The 27,643-nt window shown below is 59.9% G+C and overlaps 1 protein-coding gene across 1 annotated transcript in view; it reads right to left on the bottom strand.

The window, feature by feature from the left end:
* cenpk (centromere protein K) overlaps positions 1-27,283 on the bottom strand; it is a 33,408-nt gene extending 6,125 nt beyond the window's left edge. The window contains exons 1-10 of the mRNA XM_043680042.2: positions 27,211-27,283; positions 24,924-24,996; positions 24,199-24,225; positions 21,278-21,415; positions 20,536-20,595; positions 7,290-7,362; positions 6,502-6,548; positions 5,602-5,684; positions 4,102-4,200; positions 1,698-1,830 (exon numbers count right to left, since the gene is read on the bottom strand). Of these exons, the coding sequence (XP_043535977.1) occupies positions 1,698-1,830; positions 4,102-4,200; positions 5,602-5,684; positions 6,502-6,548; positions 7,290-7,362; positions 20,536-20,595; positions 21,278-21,415; positions 24,199-24,225; positions 24,924-24,926 (663 nt within the window). The 5' untranslated portion in view covers positions 24,927-24,996; positions 27,211-27,283. The remainder of the gene's footprint in view (positions 1-1,697; positions 1,831-4,101; positions 4,201-5,601; positions 5,685-6,501; positions 6,549-7,289; positions 7,363-20,535; positions 20,596-21,277; positions 21,416-24,198; positions 24,226-24,923; positions 24,997-27,210) is intronic.
* Between the last annotated feature and the right edge of the window lie 360 nt (positions 27,284-27,643).

Raw genomic sequence — 27,643 nt, 5'->3', positions numbered from 1 at the left:
TCAGCATGGTTTTGTGAAGGGCAGGTCGTGCCTCACAAACCTTATTGAATTCTTTGAGAAGGTGACTAAGGAGGTAGACGAGGGTAAAGCGGTAGATGTGATGTATATGGATTTTAGTAAGGCGTTTGATAAGGTTCCCCATGGTAGGCTACTGCAGAAAATACGGAGGTATGGCATTGAGGGTGAGTTGGAGGTTTGGATTAGAAATTGGCTGGCTGGAAGAAGACAGAGGGTAGTAGTTGATGGTAAAGGTTCATCTTGGAGTGCAGTTACTAGCGGTGTTCTGCAAGGATCTGTTTTGGGACCATTGCTGTTTGTCATTTTTATAAATGACCTGGAGGAGGGGCTAGAAGGTTGGGTGAGCAAGTTTGCGGATGATACGAAAGTCGGTGGAGTTGTTGACAGTGAGGAAGTATGTGGCAGGTTACAGCGGGATATAGATAAGCTGCAGAGCTGGGCAGAAAGGTGGCAAATGGAGTTCAATGTAGGTAAGTGTGAGGTGATTCACTTTGGTAAGAGTAATAAAAAGACGGGGTACTGGGCTAGTGGTCGGATACTTGGTAGTGTGGATGAGCAGAGGGATCTTGGTGTCCATGTACACAGATCTCTGAAAGTTGCCACCCAGGTAAATAGTGCAGTGAAGAAGGCATATGGCGTACTGGCTTTTATTGGTAGAGGAATTGAGTTCCGGAGCCCTGAGGTCATGTTGCAGTTGTATAAGACTCTGGTGCGGCCGCATCTGGAGTATTGTGTGCAGTTTTGGTCGCTATACTATAGGAAGGATGTGGAGGCACTGGAATGGGTGCAGAGGAGGTTTACCAGGATGTTGTCTGGTATGGTAGGAAGATCGTACGAGGAAAGGCTGAGGCACTTGGGGCTGTTTTCATTGGAAAAAAGAAGGTTTAGGGGTGACTTGATAGAGGTGTACAAGATGATTAGGGGTTTAGATAGGGTTGACCATGAGAACCTTTTTCCACGTATGGAGTCAGCTATTACGACGGGGCACAGCTTTAAATTAAGGGATGGTAGGTATTGGACAGATGTTAGGGGTAGATTCTTTACTCAGTGAGTTCATGGAATGCCCTGCCAGTAGCAGTGGAGGACTCTCCCTCTTTATGGGCATTTAAACAGGCATTGGATAGGCATATGGAGGATAGTGGGCTAGTGTAGGTTAGGTGGGCTTGGATCGGCGCAACATCGAGGGCCGAAGGGCCTGTACTGCGCTGTATTTTTCTCTGTTCTATGTTCTAATGTACTTTGTATGGTTTGATCTGCCTGTACTGCACACAAAACAAAACTTTTCGCTGTCCCTAAGTACGTGTGACAACAATAAATCAAACCCAAATTTAAAATAAAATCAAAGAGGGGATTATCTGCTTGAGGTCACAAGAATCTTAAGGGGCTCAGACAAGAGTTAACTCTAAATCACAAGGGAGGGCACAATCTCAGGTCTTTGGTCTGAGCTAGTGAGAAATGTTTTCACTCAGAGGGCTGTAATTCATTGGAATTCTCCACCTTGGAAGATGTGGAAACTCCACCCGCAATATTTGGACATACATAAAACCGAGGGAATTGGGGGAGCATATGGGAAAGCAGATTTAAAGCCCAAGACTGGTCACCATCATACTGAACGCAAGAACAAAGAGTCAAATGGCAGTCTCCTGCTCCCGTACTTAAATCCAGCACCAACAGCTTACCGACGTCTTTGGCCGGATGTCTTTCTCACTGGGGGGAGGGTAATGCACATCCAAGAATTTTCCCAGAGCAGACAGGAGCTCGTCTTTCTGATTAGTCACCTTCTCCAAGCGGCTTTTCAGCTTTTGGATCTCGCTAAGGTACAGGAAAGGGGAGCAGAGGGAATCAACAAAGGCATTGGGCAATCTGCACACAAATAAGGAGCTGAACGACTGACCAAATAGTGTTGACTCAGGGATAAATTCTGGTCTAAGAACATCAGGAAAAGTCACCCAGCTCCCCACTCTAACACCAATAGTGATGCTGGGATCCACTCAAGTGCAAACAGAGACCTGTGGTGTAACAACAAAACAACTCCTCCGACAGTGCGGCACTCCCTCAGCGCTGACCCGCCGACAGCGTGGCACTCCCTCAGCGCTGATCTGCCGACAGCGTGGCACTCCCTCAGCGCTGATCTGCCGACAGCGTGGCTCTCCCCCATCGCTGATCTGCCGACAGTGCGGCACTCCCTCAGCGCTGATCCGCCGACAGCGTGGCACTCCCCCAGCGCTGATGCGCCGACAGCGTGGCACTCCCTCAGCGCTGATGCGCCGACAGCGTGGCACTCCCTCAGCACTGACCCTCCGACAGTGCGGCACTCCCTCAGCGCTGATGCGCCGACAGCGTGGCACTCCCTCAGCACTGACCCTCCGACAGTGCGGCACTCCCTCAGCGCTGATCCGCCGACAGCGTGGCACTCCCTCAGCACTGACCCTCCGACAGTGCGGCACTCCCTCAGCGCTGATCTGCCGACAGCGTGGCACTCCCTCAGCGCTGACCCTCCGACAGTGCGGCTCTCCCTCAGCGCTGACTCTCCGACAGCGTGGCTCTCCCCCAGCGCTGATCCGCCGACAGCGTGGCACTCCCTCAGCGCTGACCCTCCGACAGTGCGGCACTCCCTCAGCGCTGACCCTCCGACAGTGCGGCACTCCCTCAGCGCTGACCCTCCGACAGTGCGGCTCTCCCTCAGCGCTGACCCTCCGACAGCGCGGCACTCCCTCAGCACTGACCCTCCGACAGTGCGGCTCTCCCTCAGCGCTGACCCGCCGACAGCGCAGTGCTCCTCCAGCGCTGACCCACTGACAGTGTGGCTCTCCCTCAGCGCAGACCCACTGACAGTGCAGCTCTCCCTCAGCGCTGACCCTCCAACAGTGCTGCTCTCCCTCAGCACTGACCCTCCGACAGTGCTGCTCTCCCTCAGCGCTGACCTCCGACAGTGCGGCTTTCCCTCAGCACTGACCCTCCAACAGTGCTGCTCTCCCTCAGCACTGACCCTCCGACAGTGCTGCTCTCCCTCAGCGCTGACCTCCGACAGTGCGGCTTTCCCTCAGCACTGACCCTCCGACAGTGCGGCTTTCCCTCAGCACTGACCCTCCGACAGTGCGGCTTTCCCTCAGCACTGACCCTCCGACAGTGCAGCTCTCCCTCAGCGCTGACCCTCCGACAGTGCGGCACTCCCTCAGCGCTGACCCTCCGACAGTGCGGCTCTCCCTCAGCGCTGACTCTCCGACAGCGTGGCTCTCCCCCAGCGCTGATCCGCCGACAGCGTGGCACTCCCTCAGCGCTGACCCTCCGACAGTGCGGCACTCCCTCAGCGCTGACCCTCCGACAGTGCGGCACTCCCTCAGCGCTGACCCTCCGACAGTGCGGCTTTCCCTCAGCACTGACCCTCCGACAGTGCGGCTTTCCCTCAGCACTGACCCTCCGACAGTGCGGCTCTCCCTCAGCGCTGAACCTCCAACAGTGCGGCTCTCGCTCAGCACTGACCCTCCAACAGCATGGCACTCCCTCAGCACTGACTCGCCGACAGCGTGGCGCTCCCCCAGTGCTGACCCACCGACAGTGCGGCACTCCCTCAGCGCTGACCCTCCGACAGTGCGTCTCTCGCTCAGCGCTGACCCGCCAACAGCATGGCACTCCCTCAGCACTGACTCGCCGACAGTGCGGTGCTCCCCCAGCGCTGACCGACAGTGCGGCGCTCCCCCAGCGCTGACCCACCGACAGTGCGGCGCTCCCCCAGCGCTGACCCACCGACAGTGCGACGCTCCCCCAGCACTGACCCACCGACAGTGCGACGCTCCCTTAGCACTGACCCGCCAACAGTGCGGTGCTCCCCCAGCACTGACCCGCCGACAGTGCGGCGCTCCCCCAGCGCTGACCCACCGACAGTGCGGCACTCCCTTAGCACTGACCCGCCGACAGTGCGGTGCTCCCCCAGCACCGACTGACAGAGCGGCGCTCCCTCAGTGCAGCACTGATACTGTGCTGGTGGAATTATATGCAAAAGGGGCAGGATGTGGATAGTGTGCAAAACAGCATATCGCACTCAGTACCCAGCATATCCCAACTATAGGGTGTGTCTCTCACCTGTTCTTGGAGATAGCAAGGAGATTCTGCTGCTGATGGTCAAACTTCTCTTGCACAGTCTTCTCCAACTCCAACTGCTCTTCGAGCCACTTCTGCTCCCTGCAAAAAATCCCGGGAGAAAAGAGGATCTTGATAAATAGAAGCATGAGACCATTCGGACCTCTCTTCAAACCTGTTACACAGGAACAGGGGGAGACCCATTTAACCTGTTCTACCATTTAACAAGATCATGGGTAATCTGACTGTAATCTTAAAACCACATTTGGACCTACATTTTCAACCCTTTCAACCAACGCCTCACTCATCACGAATTTATCTACTAAAATAACATAAAGACTGGCAGATTCTGCAAATCTGAAACAAAACCAGCAAATGCCAGAGAAACTCAGCAAATCTGGTAGCACCTGTGGAGAGAAAGCAGAGTTTACGTTTCGAGTCCAGTGAGCCTTCTGCCGGACCTGCTAAGAATTGATCCATCTCTGCCTTTCAAAATATTCAATGACTCTGTTTCTGCAGTTTTTGTGTGTGTGGCGTGGGGCAGGGGGTACTGTTTAAAACTTTGCCTATTTTCGATCTTGAATGAGTTTTCTTTGTTATGAATGGGTTACCTGTGATTTGTAAAGTCACACCCTTCATTCTAGATTCCTTACAGGAGGAACCAATCTCTCTATACCCCAACCTATCGAGACTCCCTCAGGATCTTTGATGTTTCAATCGAGTCTCCTTACTCTGTCAAATTCCAGTTGATACAAGCCCAGTTTGTCCAACCTTTCCTCATAAGACAACCCGTCCTATTCCAGAGATTGGTCTGAGTAAACCTTCTCTGAAATGCCTCCAAAACGTATTTCCTTAAATAAGGAGATCAATACTGTGCACAGTGTTCCAGATGCAACCTTACCTGTGCTCGGTATATTTCTAACTAGCATCAGCTTTCTTCACGATTAATGAAAACATTCTTCCTGATTACTTGCCGGACCTGCTGACTAACTTTCTGTGCTTCACACCCTAGGACTTCCCTCTGCTGCTCCCACTGGGGCCTCAATTCCACTTTGCCGTCTGTTCCCTTCACGAATCTGGACCTCACTGCTTTTACACACCATCCACCTCGCTCCAGGGACAGTGTGTCACATGTGGGATACCATCATAGACAAAAAGACTGCTGCTCAGCCCTCACAGGAGTGTACTGTCCCTCCTGCGTGGGCTGAAGATGTTGGGAAGCCGTGGTTGGTGGTTTACCCCACCCACCTCTTTGCCAAAGAGAGTACTCAAGGAGTGCCAAAGCTCACAGAGTTTGGTCAGCACCCTCTGATCAGAAATCTCTCTGGGATTTATCAGCCACTAACGTATATTATTGCACGCTTTGCTCTGGGGCCAACTCAGCCCAGAGTCCCAAAGGCCTGCAGCAAGTCAGTTGGGACACCCATAAACTGGACTGACAAAGGAGAAGCCAGTGGAGGTGGTGGGAGGGTGGGGAATAACTCTGAAACAACACTGACAAACCTTGCCAACTCCTCCTGTAAGGATTTCTTCCTTGTTCTAATGCAAGAGAGGATCATCTCCAGTTGTTTGTCGGTATTCTGTAACTGAAAGAGCAGACAGGTAGGTTGGTGAAAAGTCAGAGTAACCAATCGCCTGACCTGTTGCAGTATGCTGGCCAGACCTCTGCACAGTCCCCACAAATACTCCCATGGCCAGCTCAACATGGGGTTAGACAAACACTAAAGCTTCCTCTACCCCTTTAAATTTCAGGCAAAGCTTTCAAGCTGAAATTAAAGTTCCCTCTACACTGTCCCCATAGAATATTCCCTGGACAGGTACATACTACACCCAGGTATAGGACCGGATAGATACAGAATAAACCTCCCTCGTTTCTTTTAAACTGGAGGTAAAACGATATTGTCCCCATCCAACACTCCAAGGACAGGGACATTTCAAAATTAGATATAGAGTAAAGCTCCCTCGACTCTCCTCAATGAAAGTTAAGCTCTCTGACCCTATCCCCATCAAACACTCCCAGACCAAGTACAGGATGGGATTAGATACAGATTAAAGTTTCCTCTATTCTTTTAAACAGAAAGTAGAACTCCCTCTACACTGTCCATATCAAGGACTCACAGGACAGGGAAAGCATTAGGGACAGGGGAAAGTTAGCTCTATCATTTAAAATTAAAGTAAATGTCCCTCAATATTGACACCAAATTAAACATTCCTAGGACAGGTGCAGCACGGTGTTAGGTACAAAGTAAAGCTTTCTCTACTCTTTTGCTCCCTCCACTCTTTAAACTGAAAGTAAATGTTCCACAATACTCCCAGGACAGGTACAGTACAGGCTAGGATACAGAGTAAAACTCCTTCAACTCACGGAAAATATGTAATTCATGGTAAAGAAAATGATCTCACCTCTTGCTTCCCCAAACAGGTCAGCACCTCATGATTGGCCAGCAGAGCTACAGAAGAGAGACATGATAATACAGGCATAAAATCAGACAAGTTAGCAACAGGAAAAGGCCCACTCACCTCCCTCCTTGAGCCTGGTCCACCATTTAACACAATCCTAGCTGATGTGTGAACTAACTCCATATACTGCCTTTCCCCCATATCACTCAATGCTTTTAATTAACACAAATCTCTCAATTGTTTGGAGTTAACATTAACAGACCGAGCTTTAAGTGCCACTTGCAGGGCGTTGCAAACTCCCCCACCACCCTACAACCCCGAGCCCAAATGCGGTGTGTTTCCAAATGTCCCTTGTGAAAAGTCTGACTCTCAATTTTAGGCTATGCAACCGCACCCCCAACACCAAGCAGCAGAACCAGCTCCTCTCTATTGACTGTCAGCTCCTTAAAACATCTCACGATCCTGAATCGGTCAGCTCCTTAACTTGCCAAGCTCCAGATTTCTAGACTGCGTTTTATCTCCCCTCATCATCTCACCCCTTGCAGTCCCTGTACGGCACTGGGAAATCAGCGCTGCACTCCCTCTGTGGTTGATTTCTCCTTCAGTAGGTTTCGGTGTCTAAAACTGCTCCCACTAATCCTGTTGGGGTTCTATTTCAAATTCTAGGTGTACGGTCTAAAGAGGAGTTTGACTAAAAGCTAGGAAAGTCCCTCTTCCCTCCTTCCGGCAGTGCACGCCAATTGCCTCAGATTTGCTCGTCCATTCCGGCTCCAGCTTTACGGTCTACTCACGTTTTGGGGTTCTGTTCTTTTGGACACTCAGCTCTGCCTGGAGAGCTCTTTCCCGAGCGAACAGCACAGCCAGCTGGAGAGAGAGGGAATAATCATTATCAGGAGGAACCAGTCAGCAAGAGCTCCCGCAAACACACCATAGGTGATTGTGTTTTGAAGGATGAGGGGATAGCCTCACCAACAGTGCACCACTCCCTCGGCATTGATCCTCCAGCAGCCCACCATTACCCCAGCAGTGCGGCGCCCACTCTATACGGACACCCCAGGCATACAGAACTCACTCAGCACTGACACTCCAGTAGCCCACCGTTACCCCAGCAGTACAGCGCCCCCTCAGCACCAACCCCCACGCAACGTGGCGCTCCCTCAGCACCAACCCACCACACAGCGTGGTGCTCCCTCAGCACCAACCCCCCACACAGCGTGGTGCTCCCTCAGCACCAACCCCCACACAGCGTGGTGCTCCCTCAGCACCAACCCCCACACAGCGTGCCGCTCCCTCAGCACCAACCCCCACACAGCGTGGCGCTCCCTCAGCACCAACCCACCACACAGCGTGGTGCTCCCTCAGCACCAACCCCCACACAGCGTGGTGCTCCCTCAGCACCAACCCCCACACAGCGTGGTGCTCCCTCAGCACCAACCCCCACGCAGCGTGGTGCTCCCTCAGCACCAACCCACCACACAGCGAGGCGCTCCCTCAGCACCAACCCACCACACAGCGTGGTGCTCCCTCAGCACCAATCCCCCACACAGCGTGGCGCTCCCTCAGCACCAACCCACCACACAGCGTGGCGCTCCCTCAGCACCAACCCCCCACACAGCGTGGCGCTCCCTCAGCACCAACCCCCCAGGCAGCGTGGTGCTCCCTCAGCACCAACCCCCCACACAGCGTGGCGCTCCCTCAGCACCAACCCCCACGCAGCGTGGTGCTCCCTCAGCACCAACCCACCACACAGCGTGGTGCTCCCTCAGCACCAACCCCCACGCAGCGTGACGCTCCCTCAGCACCAACCCCCCACGCAGCGTGGCGCTCCCTCAGCACCAACCCCCCACGCAGCGTGGCACTCCCTCAGCACCAACCCCCACGCAACGTGGTGCTCCCTCAGCACCAACCCCCACGCAGCGTGACGCTCCCTCAGCACCAACCCCCCACGCAACGTGGTGCTCCCTCAGCACGAACCCCCACGCAACGTGGCGCTCCCTCAGCACCAACCCACCACACAGCGAGGCGCTCCCTCAGCACCAACCCACCACACAGCGTGGCGCTCCCTCAGCACCAACCCACCACACAGCGTGACGCTCCCTCAGCACCAACCCACCACACAGCGAGGCGCTCCCTCAGCACCAACCCCCCACACAGCGTGGCGCTCCCTCAGCACCAACCCACCACACAGCGAGGCGCTCCCTCAGCACCAACCCACCACACAGCGTGGTGCTCCCTCAGCACCAACCCACCACACAGCGTGGTGCTCCCTCAGCACCAACCCACCACACAGCGTGGCGCTCCCTCAGCACCAACCCACCACACAGCGAGGCGCTCCCTCAGCACCAACCCCCCACACAGCGAGGCGCTCCCTCAGCACCAACCCCCACACAGCGTGGTGCTCCCTCAGCACCAACCCACCACACAGCGTGGTGCTCCCTCAGCACCAACCCCCACACAGCGTGGTGCTCCCCCAGCACCAACCCCCACGCAGCGTGGTGCTCCCTCAGCACCAACCCCCACGCAGCGTGACGCTCCCTCAGCACCAACCCCCACACAGCGTGGCGCTCCCTCAGCACCAACCCCCACGCAGCGTGGTGCTCCCTCAGCACCAACCCCCACGCAGCGCGGTGCTCCCTCAGCACCAACCCCCCACGCAGCGCGGTGCTCCCTCAGCACCAACCCCCCACACAGCGTGGTGCTCCCTCAGCACCAACCCCCCACACAGCGTGGTGCTCCCTCAGCACCAACCCCCCACACAGCGTGCCGCTCCCTCAGCACCAACCCACCACACAGCGTGGTGCTCCCTCAGCACCAACCCCCACACAGCGTGGCGCTCCCTCAGCACCAACCCCCACACAGCGTGGTGCCCCCTCAGCACCAACCCCCACACAGCGTGGTGCCCCCTCAGCACCAACCCCCACGCAGCGTGACGCTCCCTCAGCACCAACCCACCACACAGCGTGACGCTCCCTCAGCACCAACCCCCACGCAGCGTGACGCTCCCTCAGCACCAACCCCCCACGCAACATGGTGCTCCCTCAGCACCAACCCCCCACGCAACGTGGTGCTCCCTCAGCACCAACCCCCACACAGCGTGGCGCTCCCTCAGCACCAACCCCCCACACAGCGTGGCGCTCCCTCAGCACCAACCCCCCACACAGCGTGGCGCTCCCTCAGCACCAACCCCCACACAGCGTGCCGCGCCCTCAGCACCAACCCCCACACAGCGTGGCGCTCCCTCAGCACCAACCCCCCACACAGCGAGGCGCTCCCTCAGCACCAACCCCCACACAGCGTGGCGCTCCCTCAGCACCAACCCCCACACAGCGTGACGCTCCCTCAGCACCAACCCCCACACAGCGTGCCGCGCCCTCAGCACCAACCCCCACACAGCGTGACGCTCCCTCAGCACCAACCCCCACACAGCGTGGCGCTCCCTCAGCACCAACCCCCCACACAGCGAGGCGCTCCCTCAGCACCAACCCCCACACAGCGTGGCACTCCCTCAGCACCAACCCCCCACACAGCGTGGCACTCCCTCAGCACCAACCCCCACACAGCGTGGTGCTCCCTCAGCACCAACCCCCCACACAGCGTGGCACTCCCTCAGCACCAACCCCCCACACAGCGTGGTGCTCCCTCAGCACCAACCCCCCACGCAGCGTGACGCTCCCTCAGCACCAACCCCCCACACAGCGTGGTGCTCCCTCAGCACCAACCCCCCACACAGCGTGACGCTCCCTCAGCACCAACCCCCACGCAGCGTGGTGCTCCCTCAGCACCAACCCCCCACACAGCGTGGTGCTCCCTCAGCACCAATCCCCCACGCAGCGTGGTGCTCCCTCAGCACCAACCCCCCACGCAGCGTGGTGCTCCCTCAGCACCAACCCCCCACGCAGCGTGGTGCTCCCTCAGCACCAATCCCCCACGCAGCGTGGTGCTCCCTCAGCACCAACCCCCCACACAGCGTGGTGCTCCCTCAGCACCAACCCCCCACGCAGCGTGGTGCTCCCTCAGCACCAATCCCCCACGCAGCGTGGTGCTCCCTCAGCACCAACCCCCACACAGCGTGGTGCTCCCTCAGCACCAACCCCCCACGCAGCGTGGTGCTCCCTCAGCACCAACCCCCACGCAGCGTGGCGCTCCCTCAGCACCAACCCACCACACAGCGTGGTGCTCCCTCAGCACCAACCCCCACGCAGCGTGGTGCTCCCTCAGCACCAACCCCCCACACAGCGTGGTGCTCCCTCAGCACCAACCCCCACACAGCGTGGTGCTCCCTCAGCACCAACCCCCCACACAGCGTGGCACTCCCTCAGCACCAACCCCCCACACAGCGTGGTGCTCCCTCAGCACCAACCCCCACACAGCGTGGTGCTCCCTCAGCACCAACCCCCCACACAGCGTGGTGCTCCCTCAGCACCAACCCCCCACACAGCGTGGCACTCCCTCAGCACCAACCCCCCACACAGCGTGGTGCTCCCTCAGCACCAACCCCCACACAGCGTGGTGCTCCCTCAGCACCAACCCCCCACACAGCGTGGTGCTCCCTCAGCACCAACCCCCACACAGCGTGGTGCTCCCTCAGCACCAACCCCCCACGCAGCGTGGTGCTCCCTCAGCACCAACCCCCACACAACGTGGCGCTCCCTCAGCACCAACCCCCACACAGCGTGGTGCTCCCTCAGCACCAACCCACCACACAGCGTGGTGCTCCCTCAGCACCAACCCCCCACACAGCGTGGTGCTCCCTCAGCACCAACCCCCCACACAGCGTGGCACTCCCTCAGCACCAACCCCCACACAGCGTGGTGCTCCCTCAGCACCAACCCCCCACGCAACGTGGCGCTCCCTCAGCACCAACCCCCACACAGCGTGGTGCTCCCTCAGCACCAACCCCCCACACAGCGTGGTGCTCCCTCAGCACCAACCCCCCACACAGCGTGGTGCTCCCTCAGCACCAACCCCCCACGCAGCGTGGTGCTCCCTCAGCACCAACCCCCCACACAGCGTGGCACTCCCTCAGCACCAACCCCCACACAGCGTGGTGCTCCCTCAGCACCAACCCACCACACAGCGTGGTGCTCCCTCAGCACCAACCCCCCACACAGCGTGCCGCTCCCTCAGCACCAACCCCCACACAGCGTGCCGCTCCCTCAGCACCAACCCCCCACACAGCGTGCCGCTCCCTCAGCACCAACCCCCACACAGCGTGGTGCTCCCTCAGCACCAACCCCCCACGCAGCGTGGTGCTCCCTCAGCACCAACCCCCCACGCAGCGTGGCGCTCCCTCAGCACCAACCCCCACGCAGCGTGACGCTCCCTCAGCACCAACCCCCCACACAGCGTGGTGCTCCCTCAGCACCAACCCCCACGCAGCGTGGTGCTCCCTCAGCACCAACCCCCACGCAGCGTGGTGCTCCCTCAGCACCAACCCCCCACACAGCGTGGTGTTCCCTCAGCACCAACCCCCACACAGCGTGGTGCTCCCTCAGCACCAACCCCCCACGCAGCGTGGTGCTCCCTCAGCACCAACCCCCCACACAGCGTGGTGCTCCCTCAGCACCAACCCCCACGCAGCGTGGTGCTCCCTCAGCACCAACCCCCACGCAGCGTGGTGCTCCCTCAGCACCAACCCCCCACACAGCGTGGTGTTCCCTCAGCACCAACCCCCACACAGCGTGACGCTCCCTCAGCACCAACCCCCACACAACGTGGCGCTCCCTCAGCACCAACCCCCCACGCAACGTGGTGCTCCCTCAGCACCAACCCCCACACAGCGTGGCACTCCCTCAGCACCAACCCACCACGCAGCGTGGTGCTCCCTCAGCACCAACCCCCACACAGCGTGGTGCTCCCTCAGCACCAACCCCCACACAGCGTGGCGCTCCCTCAGCACCAACCCCCACACAGCGTGGTGCTCCCTCAGCACCAACCCCCCACACAGCGTGGCGCTCCCTCAGCACCAACCCACCACGCAGCGTGACGCTCCCTCAGCACCAACCCCCACGCAACGTGGTGCTCCCTCAGCACCAACCCCCACGCAACGTGGTGCTCCCTCAGCACCAACCCCCACGCAGCGTGACGCTCCCTCAGCACCAACCCCCCACGCAACGTGACGCTCCCTCAGCACCAACCCCCCACGCAACGTGGCGCTCCCTCAGCACCAATCCCCCACACAGCGTGGCGCTCCCTCAGCACCAATCCCCCACGCAACGTGGCGCTCCCTCAGCACCAACCCACCACACAGCGAGGCGCTCCCTCAGCACCAACCCACCACACAGCGAGGCGCTCCCTCAGCACCAACCCCCCACACAGCGAGGCGCTCCCTCAGCACCAACCCCCACACAGCGTGGTGCTCCCTCAGCACCAACCCACCACACAGCGTGGTGCTCCCTCAGCACCAACCCCCACACAGCGTGGCACTCCCTCAGCACCAACCCCCACACAGCGTGGTGCTCCCTCAGCACCAACCCCCCACACAGCGTGGCGCTCCCTCAGCACCAACCCCCCACACAGCGTGGTGCTCCCCCAGCACCAACCCACCACACAGCGTGGCGCTCCCTCAGCACCAACCCCCCACACAGCGAGGCGCTCCCTCAGCACCAACCCCCACACAGCGTGGTGCTCCCTCAGCACCAACCCACCACACAGCGTGGCGTTCCCTCAGCACCAACCCCCGCACAGCGTGCCGCTCCCTCAGCACCAACCCCCCACACAGCGTGACGCTCCCTCAGCACCAACCCCCCACACAGCGTGGTGCTCCCCCAGCACCAACCCACCACACAGCGTGGCGCTCCCTCAGCACCAACCCCCCACACAGCGAGGCGCTCCCTCAGCACCAACCCCCACACAGCGTGGTGCTCCCTCAGCACCAACCCACCACACAGCGTGGCGTTCCCTCAGCACCAACCCCCGCACAGCGTGGTGCTCCCTCAGCACCAACCCACCACACAGCGTGGCGTTCCCTCAGCACCAACCCCCGCACAGCGTGGTGCTCCCTCAGCACCAACCCACCACACAGCGTGGCGCTCCCTCAGCACCAACCCCCGCACAGCGTGCCGCTCCCTCAGCACCAACCCCCGCACAGCGTGCCGCTCCCTCAGCACCAACCCCCGCACAGCGTGCCGCTCCCTCAGCACCAACCCCCGCACAGCGTGCCGCGCCCTCAGCACCAACCCACCACACAGCGTGCCGCTCCCTCAGCACCAACCCCCGCACAGCGTGCCGCTCCCTCAGCACCAACCCCCGCACAGCGTGCCGCTCCCTCAGCACCAACCCCCGCACAGCGTGGTGTTCCCTCAGCACCAACCCCCACACAGCGTGGCGCTCCCTCAGCACCAACCCCCACGCAGCGTGGCGCTCCCTCAGCACCAACCCCCACGCAGCGCGGTGCTCCCTCAGCACCAACCCCCCACGCAGCGTGGTGTTCCCTCAGCACCAACCCCCACACAGCGTGCCGCTCCCTCAGCACCAACCCCCGCACAGCGTGCCGCTCCCTCAGCACCAACCCCCGCACAGCGTGCCGCTCCCTCAGCACCAACCCCTGCACAGCGTGGTGTTCCCTCAGCACCAACCCCCACACAGCGTGGCGCTCCCTCAGCACCAACCCCCACGCAGCGCGGTGCTCCCTCAGCACCAACCCCCCACGCAGCGTGGTGTTCCCTCAGCACCAACCCCCACACAGCGTGCCGCTCCCTCAGCACCAACCCCCACACAGCGTGACGCTCCCTCAGCACCAACCCCCACACAGCGTGACGCTCCCTCAGCACCAACCCCCCACACAGCGTGGTGCTCCCTCAGCACCAACCCCCCACACAGCGCGGTGCTCCCTCAGCACCAACCCCCCACACAGCGTGCCGTTCCCTCAGCACCAACCCCCACACAGCGTGGCGCTCCCTCAGCACCAACTCCCACACAGCGTGACGCTCCCTCAGCACCAACCCCCACGCAGCGTGGTGCTCCCTCAGCACCAACCCCCCACACAGCGTGGTGCTCCCTCAGCACCAACCCCCCACACAGCGTGGTGCTCCCTCAGCACCAACCCCCCACACAGCGTGGTGCTCCCTCAGCACCAACCCCCCACAGAGCGTGGTGCTCCCTCAGCACCAACCCCCACGCAGCGTGACGCTCCCTCAGCACCAACCCCCCACACAGCGTGGTGCTCCCTCAGCACCAACCCACCACACAGCGTGGCGCTCCCTCAGCACCAACCCCCACGCAGCGTGGTGCTCCCTCAGCACCAACCCCCCACGCAACGTGGTGCTCCCTCAGCACCAACCCCCACGCAACGTGGTGCTCCCTCAGCACCAACCCCCACGCAACGTGGTGCTCCCTCAGCACCAACCCCCACGCAGCGTGACGCTCCCTCAGCACCAACCCCCCACGCAACGTGACGCTCCCTCAGCACCAACCCCCCACGCAACGTGGCGCTCCCTCAGCACCAATCCCCCACACAGCGTGGCGCTCCCTCAGCACCAATCCCCCACGCAACGTGGCGCTCCCTCAGCACCAACCCACCACACAGCGAGGCGCTCCCTCAGCACCAACCCACCACACAGCGAGGCGCTCCCTCAGCACCAACCCCCCACACAGCGAGGCGCTCCCTCAGCACCAACCCCCACACAGCGTGGTGCTCCCTCAGCACCAACCCACCACACAGCGTGGTGCTCCCTCAGCACCAACCCCCACACAGCGTGGCACTCCCTCAGCACCAACCCCCACACAGCGTGGTGCTCCCTCAGCACCAACCCCCACACAGCGTGGCGCTCCCTCAGCACCAACCCCCCACACAGCGTGGTGCTCCCCCAGCACCAACCCACCACACAGCGTGGCGCTCCCTCAGCACCAACCCCCCACACAGCGAGGCGCTCCCTCAGCACCAACCCCCACACAGCGTGGTGCTCCCTCAGCACCAACCCGCCACACAGCGTGGCGTTCCCTCAGCACCAACCCCCGCACAGCGTGCCGCTCCCTCAGCACCAACCCCCCACACAGCGTGACGCTCCCTCAGCACCAACCCCCCACACAGCGTGGTGCTCCCCCAGCACCAACCCACCACACAGCGTGGCGCTCCCTCAGCACCAACCCCCCACACAGCGAGGCGCTCCCTCAGCACCAACCCACCACACAGCGTGGCGTTCCCTCAGCACCAACCCCCGCACAGCGTGCCGCGCCCTCAGCACCAACCCACCACACAGCGTGCCGCTCCCTCAGCACCAACCCCCGCACAGCGTGCCGCTCCCTCAGCACCAACCCCCGCACAGCGTGCCGCTCCCTCAGCACCAACCCCCGCACAGCGTGCCGCTCCCTCAGCACCAACCCCCGCACAGCGTGCCGCTCCCTCAGCACCAACCCCCGCACAGCGTGGTGCTCCCTCAGCACCAACCCACCACACAGCGTGGCGTTCCCTCAGCACCAACCCCCGCACAGCGTGCCGCGCCCTCAGCACCAACCCCCCACACAGCGTGGTGTTCCCTCAGCACCAACCCCCACACAGCGTGCCGCTCCCTCAGCACCAACCCCCGCACAGCGTGCCGCTCCCTCAGCACCAACCCCCGCACAGCGTGCCGCTCCCTCAGCACCAACCCACCACACAGCGTGGCGTTCCCTCAGCACCAACCCCCCACACAGCGTGGTGCTCCCCCAGCACCAACCCCCACACAGCGTGCCGCTCCCTCAGCACCAACCCCCGCACAGCGTGCCGCTCCCTCAGCACCAACCCCCGCACAGCGTGCCGCTCCCTCAGCACCAACCCCCGCACAGCGTGCCGCTCCCTCAGCACCAACCCACCACACAGCGTGGCGTTCCCTCAGCACCAACCCCCCACACAGCGTGGTGTTCCCTCAGCACCAACCCCCACACAGCGTGGCGCTCCCTCAGCACCAACCCCCACGCAGCGCGGTGCTCCCTCAGCACCAACCCCCCACGCAGCGTGGTGTTCCCTCAGCACCAACCCCCACACAGCGTGCCGCTCCCTCAGCACCAACCCCCACACAGCGTGACGCTCCCTCAGCACCAACCCCCACACAGCGTGCCGCTCCCTCAGCACCAACCCCCGCACAGCGTGCCGCTCCCTCAGCACCAACCCCCACACAGCGTGCCGCTCCCTCAGCACCAACCCCCCACGCAGCGTGGTGTTCCCTCAGCACCAACCCCCACACAGCGTGCCGCTCCCTCAGCACCAACCCCCGCACAGCGTGCCGCTCCCTCAGCACCAACCCACCACACAGCGTGGTGCTCCCTCAGCACCAACCCCCACACAGCGTGCCGCTCCCTCAGCACCAACCCCCGCACAGCGTGCCGCTCCCTCAGCACCAACCCACCACACAGCGTGGCGTTCCCTCAGCACCAACCCCCCACACAGCGTGGTGTTCCCTCAGCACCAACCCCCACACAGCGTGACGCTCCCTCAGCACCAACCCCCCACACAGCGTGGTGCTCCCTCAGCACCAACCCCCCACACAGCGCGGTGCTCCCTCAGCACCAACCCCCCACACAGCGTGCCGTTCCCTCAGCACCAACCCCCACACAGCGTGGCGCTCCCTCAGCACCAACTCCCACACAGCGTGACGCTCCCTCAGCACCAACCCCCCACACAGCGTGGTGCTCCCTCAGCACCAACCCCCCACACAGCGTGGTGCTCCCTCAGCACCAACCCCCCACACAGCGTGGTGCTCCCTCAGCACCAACCCCCCACACAGCATGGCACTCCCTCAGCACCAACCCCCCATACAGCGTGGTGCTCCCTCAGCACCAACCCCCCACACAGCGTGGTGCTCCCTCAGCACCAACCCCCCACAGAGCGTGGTGCTCCCTCAGCACCAACCCCCACGCAGCGTGACGCTCCCTCAGCACCAACCCCCCACACAGCGTGGTGCTCCCTCAGCACCAACCCACCACACAGCGTGGTGCTCCCTCAGCACCAACCCCCCACGCAGCGTGGTGCTCCCTCAGCACCAACCCCCACGCAGCGTGACGCTCCCTCAGCACCAACCCCCCACACAGCGTGGTGCTCCCTCAGCACCAACCCCCCACACAGCGTGGCGCTCCCTCAGCACCAACCCCCACGCAGCGTGGTGCTCCCTCAGCACCAACCCCCCACGCAGCGTGGTGCTCCCTCAGCACCAACCCCCACGCAGCGTGACGCTCCCTCAGCACCAACCCCCCACACAGCGTGGTGCTCCCTCAGCACCAACCCCCCACACAGCGTGGCGCTCCCTCAGCACCAACCCCCACGCAGCGTGACGCTCCCTCAGCACCAACCCCCACGCAGCGTGGCGCTCCCTCAGCACCAACCCCCCACGCAACGTGGCGCTCCCTCAGCACCAACCCCCACACAGCGTGGCGCTCCCTCAGCACCAACCCCCCACACAGCGTGGTGCTCCCTCAGCACCAACCCCCCACACAGCGTGGTGCTCCCTCAGCACCAACCCCCCACGCAACGTGGCGCTCCCTCAGCACCAATCCCCCACGCAACGTGGCGCTCCCTCAGCACCAACCCCCCACGCAGCGCGGTGCTCCCTCAGCACCAACCCACCACACAGCGAGGCGCTCCCTCAGCACCAACCCCCCACACAGCGAGGCGCTCCCTCAGCACCAACCCCCCACACAGCGTGGTGCTCCCTCAGCACCAACCCACCACACAGCGTGGTGCTCCCTCAGCACCAACCCACCACACAGCGTGGTGCTCCCTCAGCACCAACCCACCACACAGCGTGGTGCTCCCTCAGCACCAACCCACCACACAGCGTGGTGCTCCCTCAGCACCAACCCCCCACACAGCGTGGCACTCCCTCAGCACCAACCCCCCACACAGCGTGGTGCTCCCTCAGCACCAACCCACCACACAGCGTGGTGCTCCCTCAGCACCAACCCACCACACAGCGTGGCGCTCCCTCAGCACCAACCCCCACACAGCGTGGTGCTCCCTCAGCACCAACCCACCACACAGCGTGGTGCTCCCTCAGCACCAACCCCCCACACAGCGTGGTGCTCCCTCAGCACCAACCCCCCACACAGCGTGGCACTCCCTCAGCACCAACCCCCCACACAGCGTGGTGCTCCCTCAGCACCAACCCCCCACACAGCGTGGCACTCCCTCAGCACCAACCCACCACACAGCGTGGTGCTCCCTCAGCACCAACCCCCCACGCAGCGTGACGCTCCCTCAGCACCAACCCCCACGCAGCGTGGTGCTCCCTCAGCACCAACCCCCACACAGCGGGGTGCTCCCTCAGCACCAACCCCCACACAGCGTGGTGCTCCCTCAGCACCAACCCCCCACACAGCGTGGTGCTCCCTCAGCACCAACCCCCACACAGCGTGCCGCTCCCTCAGCACCAACCCCCCACACAGCGTGACGCTCCCTCAGCACCAACCCCCCACGCAACGTGGTGCTCCCTCAGCACCAACCCCCACACAGCGTGCCGCTCCCTCAGCACCAACCCCCCACACAGCGTGGCACTCCCTCAGCACCAACCCCCACACAGCGTGACGCTCCCTCAGCACCAACCCCCCACACAGCGTGGCACTCCCTCAGCACCAACCCCCACGCAGCGTGACGCTCCCTCAGCACCAACCCCCCACGCAACGTGGTGCTCCCTCAGCACCAACCCCCACACAGCGTGCCGCTCCCTCAGCACCAACCCCCCACACAGCGTGGCACTCCCTCAGCACCAACCCCCACACAGCGTGACGCTCCCTCAGCACCAACCCCCCACACAGCGTGGCACTCCCTCAGCACCAACCCCCACACAGCGTGACGCTCCCTCAGCACCAACCCCCACGCAGCGTGACGCTCCCTCAGCACCAACCCCCCACGCAACGTGGCGCTCCCTCAGCACCAATCCCCCACGCAACGTGGCGCTCCCTCAGCACCAATCCCCCACGCAACGTGGCGCTCCCTCAGCACCAACCCCCCACGCAACGTGGCGCTCCCTCAGCACCAACCCCCCACGCAACGTGGCGCTCCCTCAGCACCAACCCCCCACGCAGCGCGGTGCTCCCTCAGCACCAACCCACCACACAGCGAGGCGCTCCCTCAGCACCAACCCACCACACAGCGTGGTGCTCCCTCAGCACCAACCCACCACACAGCGAGGCGCTCCCTCAGCACCAACCCACCACACAGCGTGGTGCTCCCTCAGCACCAACCCCCCACACAGCGAGGCGCTCCCTCAGCACCAACCCCCACACAGCGCGGTGCTCCCTCAGCACCAACCCACCACACAGCGTGGTGCTCCCTCAGCACCAACCCCCACACAGCGTGGTGCTCCCTCAGCACCAACCCACCACACAGCGTGGCGCTCCCTCAGCACCAACCCCCGCACAGCGTGGTGCTCCCTCAGCACCAACCCACCACACAGCGTGGCGCTCCCTCAGCACCAACCCCCCACACAGCGTGGCACTCCCTCAGCACCAACCCCCACACAGCGTGGTGCTCCCTCAGCACCAACCCACCACACAGCGTGGCGCTCCCTCAGCACCAACCCCCGCACAGCGTGGTGCTCCCTCAGCACCAACCCACCACACAGCGTGGCGCTCCCTCAGCACCAACCCCCGCACAGCGTGGTGCTCCCTCAGCACCAACCCACCACACAGCGTGGTGCTCCCTCAGCACCAACCCACCACACAGCGTGGCGCTCCCTCAGCACCAACCCCCACACAGCGTGGTGCTCCCTCAGCACCAAACCCACAAGCAACATGGTGCTCCCTCAGCACCAACCCCCACACAGCGTGCCGCTCCCTCAGCACCAACACCCCAAGCAGTGCAGCACGCCCTCGGCACCAACCCCCACGCAGCGCGGTGCTCCCTCAGCACCAATCCCCCAGGCTGTGCAGCACGCCCTCGGCACCAAACCCCCAGGCAAAGTGACGCTTCCTGGCACCGACCCTCTAGGCTCTGCGGTGCTCCCTCAGCACCGAACCCCCCCCATGCATCGTGGCGCGCCCTTGGTATGATCCCCCAGACTGTGCGACACTCCCTCGGCTCAGACCCTCCAGCCGTACTTGCGGATTTGAAAACCAGATTCTTACCGGATTTTCCGAATCCTGGACCACCTCCCTGATATCGGCAAGGGTGAGTTTATTCTGGAACTGAACACCAAGACAAAGAATGACAAAATGAGCACAGGTATTTGATCCATCAACAGTGATGAATCGGCCAGTACCGTTCCAAGTCGGGATGGTACACGGTGGTGTGTGTTTCCTCAGGGGGGATCTTGCAGGGGGTGGTGCTCCCCCCTGCGTCTGCTTCCCTCGTCCTCCCAGGCATAGAGGTGTCAGGTTTGGAAGGTGCTGTCGGAGGAGCCTCAGCGAATCACTGCAGTGCGTTTTGTAAGCGATAAACAGTGCTGCCGCTGTGCGCCGTTGGTGTTGGGAATGAGTATAGGTGGGAGTGACCGTGTCGATCGAGAGAGGTGTTGCTGGAAGACGTCAAGTTTCTGAGTGTTGTTGGAGCCGCGCCCATCCAGGCAAGTGGGGAGTATTCCATCACACTCCTGACTTGGGCCTTGTCAACGGTGGGACAGGCTTTGGGGGAAGTCAGTGGGGGGGGTTACTTGCGGAAGAAGTCAGAAGGTGGAAAAAAGCAGCAGGTTGGACAACAATGGCTTAGGAACAACAGATCATTCAATCCCTGTAGCCTGTACTGCCATTTCATGAGAACCTACCTTTGACCCAAATCTATTAATACCTTTGCTCAACAATGATTTATCAATTAAACCTGGCAAAAGAGAAGTGGGAATCAGAGGAATAGGAAAGGCTGCAAGTGTCTCACCTCTCCCAGCTCCCTCCAGGCCTCGTTGCACTCCTCCAGCACTTCCTCCTCAGCCGTGTCCGAGAGGGACTTGGCATTGACGAGAGGTGGAGGCAGGTGACTTTGGTACAGCAATGAACGTCGAGCCAGCTCCTTGGCCTGTAGGGATCACAAGGGTAAAGACTCACACTACACACAAAGGGGCACAGTCCAACCAGTTAGCATGCCACATCGAAGCCACTCTCCCCTGTCCATCCATCCACACAGTTGCCAACAACTCACCTCCCCCCCACATATTCCTCTTGCGTTTCCCACCCCAACTTCCTTTTAAAAGCATCCACTGTAATCCTTTCCACCCCATCTTCTCCCAGGGCCCCCACCAGTTCCAGGTCACATCTTAGTTACAGAACAGGAAGAGGCCATTCAGCCCATCTCCAGAGCAGTGGTGCATTTGATGCCACTCTCCCTGTAATCTCTGCACATTCAACCTTTTCAGTTACACATCGGACTCCTCTCAAAAGCCATGAGTGAACCTCTCCCCCATACTCTCAGGTGGCATGTTCCAAACCCTAGCCACCTGCTGAATGAGAAAAAAGATTTGTTTCAAATCCCCCTTCTCACTTATCCAAGACCTTCAATCTCTGTACCCCAGACTCCGTACATAAAACAGGAATAGCATTTCCTCATCAAATTCACCCAATCCTGTCTTTACCTGGTCAACCTCAATCAAATCTCTACCCCACCCTGGATTTCCTCATATCCAGAACCGCACTCTCTCTACATCCTCATATCCTTCCCAAAATGTGGTGACCACAACGGAATGCAATGCTGTAGTCCAGGGTCTAATTAGTGACCAGCGTGAGGTGAGAAGAAAGATAAGAGCACATGCAAACACAAGGGACAGGAGCAGGACTAGGCTATTCGGCCCCTCTACTTGTCACTACGACCACGGCTGATCTTGGGTTTCAGCTCCAGTTTCCCGTCTGCTCCCCATACCCCTTGATTTCCCAAGAAAACAAAATACTGCGCTGGAGCCGATGATGGAGCTCCACAACTCTCAGAGGTTGACAGTATCAAAGATCCACAAGCCTCTGACTGAAGACAAAGGCGTTTCTCATCTTAACACCCAGTACCCTCCCCACACACTGTACTTTGGACTCCCCGACCAGCCGATAGAAGGACCTGCTCACATCCTCCACAAACCCCTCTGGCAGTGAAAGAGACATCCGTGAATGGTGGATGTCAGAGAGTCGATTTTCACAGAGATCCCACGTGGGGGAATGCAACACGTTTGTTTCTCTTTACCCATTCACAGGGCGTGAGCAGCACTGGCATCTGTTACCTGTGCCTAATTGCCCTTTTGAACCAGGTGCCTAGCCAGTGTGGAGTCACATGTAGGCCCAGACTGGGTAATCACTGGGTAATGTCCTTCCATAGAGGACACAAGCAAACCAGATTTTAACGACAATGGAACACTGTCATCATCACCAGGGACTGTGGTGGGATTTGAACTACCCCCGTGTCCACCACAACATTAATTCAGGGACCTCCACATGGCTAGCCCAGTGACATTACCCACACTGCCCCAGTGATCTGTCTGAAAGCAGAGCCTAGCGGTATTACCACTGGACTATTAATCCAGAGACGAGAGTGTGGTGCTGGAAAAGCACAGCAGGTCAGGCAGCATCCGAGGAGCAGGCAAATCGACGTTTCGGGCATAATTCCAGATTTTTCCACGGCAAGGGCTTAAGAGTCTAATGATGACCATGAAACTGTTGTTTATTGTTGGAAAAACCCACCTCGCTCACTATCATCATAGAGTCATTCAGCATGGAAACAGATATTTTGACCCAACCAATCCATGCCAAACATAATCCCAAACTAAACTACTCCCACCTGACTGCTCTTTGCCCCTTTCCTATCCCTATGCTAGAAAACTTGGCTTGTTTTCTCTGGAGCAGTGAAGGCTGAGGAGAGAGTCGATAGAAGTCTATAAAATTATGAGATGCATAGATGGAGTTGACGGCCAGAATCTTTTCGCCAGAGGTATAATATCTAATGCTAGGGGGCATGAATTCAAAGGAGATGCATGAGGCAAATGTTTTACACAGAGAGTGGTAGGTGTCTGGAATTTGCTGCCAGGGCATGGTCATGGAAGCAGATACATTAGGGCCTTTCAGGGGACTTTTAGATACGCATATGAATATGCAAGGCCAGCAATGGAGGGATTTTGGACCAAGCGCAGGCAAACGGGATTAGTTTAATTTCGCATCATGTTTGACACAACATTGTGTACCAAAGGTCCCCTTTGTATCCTCTTCAATCTTCTTCGACTTATCTGAGTACCTTCTAAACGTTGTAACTATGCCTGCACCCACAACTTCCTCGGGAAGCTCATTCCACATGCGAACCACCCTCTGTGTGATGAATTTTCCCCTCATGTCTTCTTTTGAATCTCTGTCCTCTTACCTCAAAATTATGTCTCCTAGTGCTGAAATCCCCTATCCGAGGGAAAAGACAGCGACCATTAACCCCGATCTATACCCCTCATGAATTTATAAACCTCTCAACCTCCTTCGCTCCAGTGAAAAGAGCCCCAGCCTATCCAGCTTTTCTTTATAACTCAAATCTTTCATACCTGTCTTGAGGGAAGGAAATCTGCCATCCTTACATGTGACTCCACAACCATGGGATGCAGTTGACTCTTAACTGTGCTCTGGGCAATAAAATTGCTGGCAAGGCCAACGATGTCCACATTCAGTGAATGGAAGAAATCACTTGGTGATCAGATGCATTTCACAAAAGAATGCCTCCTTCTTGAGTAATGGACCCCGGGCAGCAATCCCCACCCAGACCCAGAGGAGGTCCAAGCAGCAGGAAACCCTACTGTGGACAAAAGGCACAAAGGGGTCACAGCTTACACAGCGAAGATACATTCTCACCTCTTCCATAATCTGATCTTGCAGATCCTGCAAGAAAGGGAAACAAGTGATAAAACAAAAAGGTTTCAACTCAGTGACCCCAGGCATGTGGTCTTCAAATTGCAATAATCTCCCCGTTATCCGACAATGTACGGGGAATGGGAATGTGATGGTTGCCTGGGAAATATGCCTATAGAAACCCAACACTAGTATTCCCTGATTAAAAAGAAATCTTAAATGTAAACGTCAACGTGGTCAGCGTAATTTACTCGCTGGATTATGGAAACTCTGACAGCGCTGTCAGCAGGAGTCAGCACTTGCAACTCGAAAGTCGAGCTGAGGGCATTTCAGATGAAGCCCTTGAACTCGACCCTTCCGAATAATTTTCTTATATCAGCCTGCAGGCACGCGTTCCTCTCTCGTGCAGGGATCGGGAATGCAGACTAGACTTAAGGTCAAACAGGCCCCTTCAGAGAAAATGCATTAAGAACCAAAGGGTCTGTTTGTGTGCTGCACATCTCTAAGACTCTATACCCCAAATCCTCTTGCCAGTCGCACGGCAATTCTGGATGCTCGGGGAACTTGAAGCAATTGAATGGTCTCCTGTTCCTGCATAACAGGCTCGAGGAGGGAGGTGACTGAATGGCCTCCTGTTCCTGTGCAACAGGTTCGAGAAGGGGGCTCCGGGTGACAGTAAGCCAATAACCAGGTGATATGACCCACTCCCTGACCTGGTTGATACTCACCATAACGAACCCGCTTCCTTCGCTGGCCCCCGGGATCAGCGAGACTCCCCAGTCTCCTATTAGAAACCGTCACCTGTGGAAGAAAAGTGACCAATGTGAGAGTCTGGTCTTCCCTCTGTGTCACAGGCCGCAGCCCCGAATCCCACTCCCCCTCCTGCCAAGAAGACCCGGCTTTACGGGGAATAATTAATGAATGAAATTGGGGGTATAACACATTCCCGACGACACATATTTCCTGCCATAAGATCTCTATCATTCTGCCCACATACTTTCTCCCTTCATTCTCCACTTTCATTTCTCTCCCACTGCTCCTCTCTGGCACAAAAACAATCCCCACAGACTGCTCGCTCTCCCTCTGACACTCCATCTTATCTTCACCTGACCAATTCCCCTCAAACTGTCTTCATTCCTCTCCCCGGTCCCACCTTAACCATCCCTCATATCGCCCCTCCCCTCACAAATAACACTTCCTCCTCCCATCCAACCTCCCTCACTTCCTCTTTCCCTCCCATCCCGCTCCCATCTCTTACCCATCCTCTCGCATACCTTGCCTCCCATATCTCCCATACCATTGCATATCTTCCCGTCACGTCAACCTCCTCTCCCGTATCTCCACCTCGTGTCCCCCTCCTCTCCCGTATCTCCCCCTCGCGTCCCCCTCCCCTCCCATCCCGTATCTCCCCCTCGCGTCCCCCTCCCCTCCCATCCCGTATCTCCACCTCACGTCCCCCTCCCCTCCTCTCCCGTACCTCCCCCTCGCGTCCCCCTCCCCTCCTCTCCCCCTCGCATCCCCCTCACCTCCCATATCTCCCCCTCGCGTCCCCCTCCCCTCCTCTCCCCCTCGCGTCCCCGTCCCCTCCCATATCTCCCCCTCGCGTCCCCCTCCCCTCCAGTATCTCTCCCTCTCCCAGTGTCTCTCTCGCCATACCCGTATCCGTCTCCCCCTTACCCGTATCCCTCTCCCCCTTACCCGTATCCCTCTCCCCCCCCTACCCATATCCCTCTCCACGTACCCTCTCCCTTACCTGTATCCCTCTCCCCCGTACCCGTATCCCTCTCCCCCTTACCCGTATCCCTCTCCCCCGTACCCGTATCCCTCTCCCCCGTACCCGTATCCCTCTCCCCCGTACCCGTATCCCTCTCCTCCTTACCCGTATCCCTCTCCTCCTTACCCGTATCCCTCTCCCCCATACCCGTATCCCTCTCCGCCGTACCCGTATCCCTCTCCCCCTTACCCGTATCCCTCTCCTCCTTACCCGTATCCCTCTCCTCCTTACCCGTATCCCTCTCCCCCATACCCGTATCCCTCTCTGCCGTACCCGTATCCCTCTCCCCTTACCCGTATCCCACTCCCTCTCACCGTATCCCTCTCTCCCTTACCCGTATCCCTCTCCCCTTTACACGTATCCCTCTCCACGTATCCCTCTCCCCGTATCCCTCTCCCCCTTACCCGTATCCCACTCCCCCATATCCCTCTCCCCTTACCCGTATCCCACTCCCTCTCCCCGTATCCCTCTCCCCTTACCCGTATCCCACTCCCTCTCACCCGTATCCCTCTCCCCCCTACCCGTATCCCTCTCCCCCTTACCCGTATCCCACTCCCTCTCCCCGTATCCCTCTCCCTCTATCCCTCTCCCCCTTATATGTATCCCTCTCCCCCTTATATGTATCCCTCTCCCCGTATCCCTCTCCCCCTTACCCGTTTCCCACTCCCTCTCCCCGTTTCCCTCTCCCCGTATCCCTCTCCCTCTCCCCGTATCCCTCTCCCTCTCCCCGTTTCCCTCTCCCCGTTTCCCTCTCCCCGTATCCCTCTCCCTCTCCCCGTATCCCTCTCCCCTTACCCGTATCCCTCTCCCCCATATCCCTCACCCCTTACCCGTATCCTGCTCCCTCTCCCCGTATCCCTCTCCCCCCTCTCCCCGTATCCCTCTCCCCCCTCTCCCCCGTATCCCTCTCCCCCTTACCCGTATCCCTCTCCCCCGTATCCCTCTCCCCCGTATCCCTCTCCCCCCTCCCCCGTATCCCTCTCCCCCCTCCCCCGTATCCCTCTCCCCCCTCCCCCGTATCCCTCTCCCCCGTATCCCTCTCCCCCGTATCCCTCTCCCCCCTCCCCCGTATCCCTCTCCCCCGTATCCCTCTCCCCCCTCCCCCGTATCCCTCTCCCCCGTATCCCTCTCCCCCGTATCCCTCTCCCCCTTACCCGTATCCCTCTCCCCCGTATCCCTCTCCCCCGTATCCCTCTCCCCCTTACCCGTATCCACCCCCTTGCCCCTCCCCCCTCTCTCACTTTCCCGCCTTCTCTCTCCCGCTCGCGCTGTGACCGTTAAATCATTGGCGGGAGCCCGGTCTCCGTGACGTCACGTCTGTTCGTCCCGCTGCCCAGATAGACCGTATTCACGGTGACGCGCTTCCGGCCCAGGGCACATCAGGCCACGCCCACCCCGCCAGGCCGGAGGCCCGGATGTCCCACCAGGATGGCGGCTGGGAGGCTGAAACCCAAACAGAACTTGCTGGAAATCAGACATAACGTCCCAGGGGGTGTTCGGGGACACTTCTTCAAAGCTGATAGTCGCTAGGATAATGTTTTTTTTTAAAATGCAGGGGGCTGAGGGAGTAAGGAGTAAATGATAGGCAGACATGGGAGACAAAAAAACAGAAGTTGCTGGAAAAGCTCAGCAGGTCTGGCAGCATCTGTGCAGAGAAATCAGAGGTAATGGTTC

This window comes from Chiloscyllium plagiosum, unplaced genomic scaffold (genome assembly GCF_037043375.1).
Source record: "Chiloscyllium plagiosum isolate Xiang-an unplaced genomic scaffold, Cpla_swu_hap1 HiC_scaffold_51, whole genome shotgun sequence".
In the NCBI taxonomy this organism is placed as follows: Eukaryota; Metazoa; Chordata; class Chondrichthyes; order Orectolobiformes; family Hemiscylliidae; genus Chiloscyllium; species Chiloscyllium plagiosum.
The sequence above is the reverse complement of the archived record's forward strand: the minus strand, read 5'-3'. Positions and strand labels throughout refer to the sequence as shown.